This window comes from Elephantulus edwardii, unplaced genomic scaffold (assembly GCF_000299155.1).
Source record: "Elephantulus edwardii isolate Elephantulus edwardi_28Jun2011 unplaced genomic scaffold, EleEdw1.0 scaffold00075, whole genome shotgun sequence".
Lineage (NCBI taxonomy): Eukaryota > Metazoa > Chordata > Mammalia > Macroscelidea > Macroscelididae > Elephantulus > Elephantulus edwardii.
Genome location: NW_006399825.1, coordinates 12,953,693 through 12,960,857, shown reverse-complemented (window position 1 = coordinate 12,960,857; position 7,165 = coordinate 12,953,693). Strand labels below are relative to the sequence as shown.

The 7,165-nt window shown below is 36.0% G+C and overlaps 1 protein-coding gene across 2 annotated transcripts in view; it reads left to right on the top strand.

Annotated features, from left to right (window-relative positions):
• Positions 1 to 6,427, top strand: part of NDUFS1 (NADH dehydrogenase (ubiquinone) Fe-S protein 1, 75kDa (NADH-coenzyme Q reductase)) — a 37,419-nt gene extending 30,992 nt beyond the window's left edge. Inside the window, exons 14-17 of one of the 2 annotated variants that reach the window (XM_006889119.1) lie at positions 1,359 to 1,534; positions 2,633 to 2,767; positions 2,883 to 2,955; positions 6,078 to 6,427. In XM_006889119.1, the coding sequence (XP_006889181.1) occupies positions 1,359 to 1,534; positions 2,633 to 2,767; positions 2,883 to 2,955; positions 6,078 to 6,169 (476 nt within the window). In that variant the 3' untranslated portion in view covers positions 6,170 to 6,427. The remainder of the gene's footprint in view (positions 1 to 1,358; positions 1,535 to 2,632; positions 2,768 to 2,882; positions 2,956 to 6,077) is intronic. The other variant, XM_006889118.1, reaches the window with a different exon arrangement.
• The last annotated feature ends 738 nt before the right edge of the window (positions 6,428 to 7,165 follow it).

Genomic DNA, 7,165 nt, shown 5'->3' with positions numbered 1-7,165 from the left:
GCTAAACCATTCGTAGACGACCTGCTTCTGGGTCGGGGTTTCGTACGTAGCAGAGCAGCTACCTCGCTGCGATCTATTGAAAGTCAGCCCTCGACACAAGGGTTTGTTAAAAAAAAAAAAAAAAAATTGAACAGTCATAAAGGATGGCAGAAAAAGAATGAATGTCTTTGAGTTGTGGTGTTGGAGAAGAGCACTGAATATCCCATGAACTACCAAAAGAACAGACAAATATGTCATGCTGAAATTGTACCCAGGGTGCTCGTTGGAGGCAAGGATGTTGAAGCTGCTTCTCACATACTTTGTGCATATTGTTAGGAGGGGTCATTCCTTGGAAAAAGACCTGCTTGTACAAGTGCAGGGTCAGTGTAAGAGAGGAAGACCTTCAGTAAGATGGATTGATACAGTGTGGTAGTGGAGGTACATGGAGCTCAGGAGCTCAGCTTTCAGCAGCAGGTCTGGGGAAGGGACAGCCTGTACCTTGTCTGGCCATGAACATGGTAAGAAGCAGCCCCTGAAACAGCCCAAGAAGTAAACCAAGGAAATGGATGAGGAAGATAAGACTTTCAAGCAGAAACAAAAAGAGAACAGAAGAAACTTGAGGAGCTAAAAGCAAAGGCCATGGGCAAAAGTCCCATGGCCATAGTGGACTTAAGAATTCTGTCAAGGAATAAGACTGAGTCAGTGATGAACATTACTTTCATTCCTTTTTAAAACTTCTGGATTCTCTGCTATAACATCTATTGTCACCTGTAATTAAAATGATGTCTTGGAGCCTGTTGTACATTTAAGAAGAAACTTTGGTACAACAAGAAAAAGAAACCATGTGGTAGTCTATCTCTTCATTTGTCACTCAGCAGCTCCCATCTTAGCTGTGTGGTCAAAGGAAACGCAGTCCAGAATCCTGCCAGAATCTCCTCTTCATTATTTGTTATGCTCAGAATTCTGTACCATGTGTTAAACCAACTCATTTGGGAAAGAAAAGATGAATCGACACAGTGACTGTAACAGGCGGCTGAAGTATGTCAGAGATGATGGGGATGGCAGAGTTCAAATCAGTTGTTCATAGGGTCGCTGTGAGTCATACTCAGTGGCACCTAACAACAACATAAGTCATAGCTGACTTGACGGCACGTAACAGTAACAGTGATGTTATACCTATGTTTATGTGTGTAAAATAATTAAGAAAGACAATTTGAAAACTCTTTAATAGTATTTCTTTTTAGGAAGTGATTTGAAATAGGCTTTAGTTTTTACTACAAGTGCTTTAGTACTATATTTTCATTTTTAAAATAGGGTTTATGTAAAATCACTACTCAGTTTTTTACTATAATACGGTTTTCCATTTTCATTTATCACAGGGCATCATGGTGATGTGGGAGCCCCTATGGCTGATGTGATTCTCCCAGGAGCCGCTTACACAGAGAAGTCTGCCACTTACGTCAACACGGAAGGCAGAGCTCAACAGACGAAAGTAGCAGTGACACCACCTGGTTTAGCAAGAGAAGATTGGAAAATTATAAGAGCCCTCTCTGAGGTATATTGTTTGGGAGGCATTTCTTAGTGATGCTAACAGGACTATTTTTTTGTGTGTGTGTGACATCTTATATTGACATGTTAGTTTGTTAAGGTAACTTTCATAACTGAAAAATATGACAGTCTGAAAAGTAGGAGGTGACTTGAATAATTTCTGTAGGAAAATATTTCCAGAAAAATGGTGATTTTAAATTAGTGTTTTTATTATTGACCTTTCTTTAGCTTTAAAAGGTTTCTTTTATTCCTTGAGATAATCTTTGAACCTTAAACCAACATTTTTCCCTGAAGTCACCTAAAAACTAGTAAAAAAGTCTTTGTTAAGCATTATGTGCCACGTAATAACTGTCTGTGGGAAGGGTGGAGGGACGGCACAGGAGAAGACCTGGGATGAGATGGATTGACACAATAACTGGAGTAATGGAGGCAGATGTGTCAAAGACAAACAGACTGGCTCAGGATAAAGGAGGGTTCAGGGCTGTTGTGCATATGGGGTCACTATTGCCGGTGACCTGATGGCACATAACATACGAGACCAAGTTGACAGCATCAACTCAAAAGATTAGATAGACCTTAGATGCTAGCGTGTTTATGCTAATGAAAGAAGACCAACTTAGAGAAAGTGAGAACAGTTGCATAATGTTAAAGAATATACTTGTTTACATGAAATTAGACATGTTGAACCTTGTATTGGTTTAAGTTTTGCTCTGTATAGTCTCAACAACAAAAATTTATGAGAAAAAAGAAGTTCCTTTTAGCTTTTTTTATAAATAAGCATCATGAGATTTAAATTAATAGCTTATCATTTGTAGTCTTTGCATATAATTAATAATAATTAGACAAAGTTTTAGCATAGCATGGTTTCTTAATCATGTAAAAGTAGATGAGTGATCCTGATCTAACATCTGTGAGTTAATATACATTTTGACAATTGTGTTTCCTACATTAATGCTTACCAAATAATGTGTATTGGATATTTATTAATGTGTAATGGACTATAAAGTTTTCGGTAGTAACTGCATTATTTCACTAAAGTTGAAATGATATATTATTTGAAAATTTTAAGTATTAAAGTGTTTTTTTGGGACACAATATGTTGTAGATTGCTGGTATTACTCTTCCATATGATACTCTGGATCAAGTGAGGAACAGATTAGAAGAAGTCTCTCCTAATCTCGTTCGATATGATGATGTTGAAGGAGCCAACTACTTCCAACAGTCAAATGAGCTCACAAAGGTAGGAAAAACTTGCCTGTATGCTGTTGACATGATATGTGCAGCAGAACTAATTTTTGCCACTGTCATTGATCTCTTATTATTTTTTGTTCTTCTTTTGTGGATATTTTTCGCAGCTAGTAAATCAACAACTGCTTGCTGATCCACTGGTCCCACCACAGCTAACAATAAAAGACTTCTACATGACAGGTATGTAACTCTGTATTCCTCACTAATTATAATTTCTTACTGAAGTTATTTATAAAAAAAATCTGAATTTCAGTATGACTACAAAAGTGAGAGGAAATCAGATTACCTCTTAGTGTTGGATTTCCTAGTTGGTGCAAATGGTTAATGTGCTAGGTTGCTAACTTACAAGTTGAAGGGTCTAGTCCATCCAGAAGTACCTTGGAAGAAAGGCCTGGCAATCTAATCCCAAAAAACCTTGAGAACCAACCCTATGTTGCATAGTTGACAATTGGTTTAATTTAACATTATTATATTGCCAACCAGTGATTGGTAGTGTTTAATAACTTTTCATTTTATTCCTGATTTTTAACTGTTAGAGCTAATCAATAGCAGAAATATAAGCAAAGTTTGAAAATCAACCAATAACAAACATTAAGTATGAAACCTTTACAACTACATGGAAAAAGTATTGTTTATATAGGAATTTAAAAAGGGTACTTTTTTTAATCTTTATTTTTTATTTCACTAATTTATTTACAAAATTCTAATACAAATTCAGATTCTTTCCATTTCCCTCATCCCCCCCCCCCCGTCAAATTGTACAACCCAATGATTGTACATCCACATGCTCTCCAGTCAAAGAGAGTACTTTCTTTTTTTTTTCAAATAGAGTACTTTTAAGGTTACAACGTAGTGAGCACTTTTCTGAGATTACTAGATGAAAGAAGTAAAACGTTCTTGGTGTCTTCAGATTGTTAGAGGTCCCTTTAAGGGATGCACATTAAATGAAGTTTCTCGCAAGTTCAGAGGTGCACAGTTCAAATCCACCAGATGCTCTGCTTGAGAAGGAGGAACAATGTCCTCCTGTACCAGTCAGATCTGATTTGACGGTACACACAAAAAATAATGAAATTTTTAAAAAAAGAGGAAATAAGAAATGAAGTTTCTCTACTATAAATAAATCTTACCATTGACATGACAGCTGATATAGTTAGATGATTCTAAATAATTTTCTACCTAAAAGAAGGCAGCACATTTTAAAATTTGGGGTATACTTAGTATCTAAACCTGTTTTATATTTTTGTTTTTTACTTTGTTCTAAAAATTGTATGTCTCTATAAGCTATATATCTAAAACCCAAAAAACAATTTAAAAATCACTGTGATTCTACTATCCAGATGAAGTGCTTCTATTTTTGACATTAAGTTATTGATCTTCCAGCGAGAGATGGATGGATGGATGGATGGATGGATGGATGGATGGATACCGTTATTTATATACTATAGTACTTTTTAAAATTCTTTTTATGAGTGAATATATACAAATCATATTGGTTTTTATACAGTCATTCATAGGCATTTTGTTTTATAGCATTAATTGCCATTGATTCATGTAATTAATTAATTACCATGTATAATGAACCCTTTTTTTAAGAGTTACCTTTTCCTTCATCCAACTTATATATTTATTCATATTCCTCTCTCCTTCCTTCTGTGGAGTGTTTTTTTGTTTGTTTGTTTTCTGTCTGGAGTTTTTCCAAACCACTTTTATTAAGATGTATAGAACCTTAGTGCTACAGGGTGTAAGCACTCAGCTGGTAACCAAAAGGTCAGCAGTTCACGCCCACTAGCCTTCTAGGGGAGAAAGATGTCACTGTCTGCTTCAGTGAAGATTTATAGCCTTGGAATCCATAGATGACAGTTTGGCTCTGTCCTGTAGGATCACTTTATAGTTGTAATTAAGTGAAAAGCAAAGAATTTCTTGAGAACATAGTTCATACACCATCCATAAAATTTATCCACTTAAAGGATATAATTCAAGCTTTTCAGTATACGTAATTCTTGGAGATTTTTTCAAAACTTTATATATGCATATTTTTTCCTATATATGTAATATTTTTCAGGGAGCTACAATAACATAGCGAGTAGGGAATTGTGGTGCTAATCCATAGGCAATGCCTCTGGCAGTTCAAATCTACCAGGAGCTTCAAGAGAAAAAGATAAGCAGTCTCCATTCCGTGTGAGTTTAGAGTCTCAGAAACCTGCGAAAGGATTAGCTACAAGTTGATTACGACTCTGTGGCAGTGAGAATTGAGAGACTATTTTTAAGAGTTATATACTTATGCTTGTATATAGTTGTTATGTTTATTAATTGTTCTTTACACATATGCATTGTACTGTGATTAATTTATCAATCCTATGGATTTTACTTTAGTGGCTTAGCAGTAAGGAGTTGCACTGCTGGCCCAAACACCCAAATCTGTTGGTTCACATCCACCAGCTCCTCCAAGGGAGAAAAATGGGCAGTCCTCCCGTGCAGTTTACTGCCTCTGAAACCCGCTGGGGGGTTAAGTCAATTCCATTCGATGGAACAGAACAGGAGTCGCTGTTATTTTAACTAAGAAAGTACCTCTTTTCTGAACTTGTTGGTTGACAATATGACTTTACATAAAACAGCTTAGAGTTTTATATTCTTCTCCTCCACCCAAAGGTGTACAACTTAAAGTTTTATTCTGTTCTGTTAAAAAGAATATTTAAACAATGCATACCTATGTTTATTGCTGCTTTGTTCACAATAGCAGGGAGTCGGAAACAACCCAGGTGCCCATAAATAAACAAATGGATAGAGAAGCTGTGGTATATTCACACAATGGAAGACTATGCAGCATTGAAAAACAAGGAACTCATGAAATATACAAAATGAGTGACCCTGGAGGACATTATGTTGAGTGAAATATCTCAATCAGAAAAGGGAAAAACTGCATAGTGCCACTGTTATAAAACAGAACTGACTTCGGGTTTTGGAAAAAACTAAGAGGGGATAAATAATGTACACTGCATTGAAACAGATGAGGGAGAGAACTGTTTAAAAGGGATATATGATTAAGTATTATTTGTACGGTAAGAGTCCAGAATAAGAGCTGCATAGTAAAGTTGACAGGGGAACGGGATGGGCAGGTTATATAACAATGAAAGTTGTTTTGTGTGTTTTTTTTCTTCTCAAAGAGAAAAGCGACACACTGGGGGAGGGTAGAAAATAATGTAACAATGAATGAATGAAAATCCATGTTCTCTATAATCTTTCATTAAAATCTCAATTAGAAAAAAATATTTAAAACATATATTTTCTTAATATCTTTACAGATTCAATTAGCAGAGCCTCACAGACAATGGCCAAGTGTGTCAAAGCTGTAACTGAGGGCGCCCAGGCAGTAGAGGAACCATCCATATGCTGAAACACCTACTCGAAATCCAGCTTTGCTCCACAGACTTAATAGACCAGAATATTGGAGTGATCCTTTAGAGGTTAATCTCTTTAATAATAAAAAAAAAATCTGAATGATGTAATATTTAAGGTTATACCATGTTTATCTGAAAATGATCCTGTATTTATCAATGGACTTTGGCTTCAGAAACATTTATGTACTGTGTGTGAACACTTAAGCAGTTTAATAAAAGAGTATACAGATGTTCTTTCATGTAGAAGCAATGATAATCTGACAGATACAAAGAAACTTCTTAAAATATCAACATTTTATTTCTCTTCATCGATCACTTTGTAAAAAAGGTGAAATAGGAAGGACTTCCATTAGGACCTGCTTTTTTTCTAGTGCTAAAGAAAATATGTATGCATTCTGTTGAGTACATTAAATAGGAAAAAATACGTATATATTAGAAGTATATATGGTTAACAACTATAATAATCAAATAATCATCATGATTGTTGGTGTTGTTGCTGTTAGGTGCTGTCATCTAAGATCACTATGAGTCATAGTGGTCTGAACCCTACCTATTCTACCCTGTGCTATCCTCACAATCTCTGACACACTCAAGCCCATTGCTGCAATCACTGTCAGTCTGTCTCATTATGGTTCTTCCTCTCTTGCCATCCCTCCATCTTTTCAAGTATGATGTCCCTCTCCTAACCTCTCCCTAGCAACATGCCCAAAGTATGTGAGACAAAAATTTATCATCTTTGCCTACAAGGAGCACTCTGGCTGCACTGTCTCTAAGACATACCTGTTTGTTGCTCGGGCAGTCCGTGGGATATTCAGTACTCTTCTTCTCCAACACCACAGTTCAAAGGCATCACTTCTTCTTCTTTTAGTCATTGTCCAGCTCTCACATATATAGCAAGTGATTGAAAGACCATGGCCTGAATCAGGTGCACCTTAGTCCTCAAATTAACATCATTGTTGGTCAATAGTTTGGAGAGGTCCCTAACTATAAAC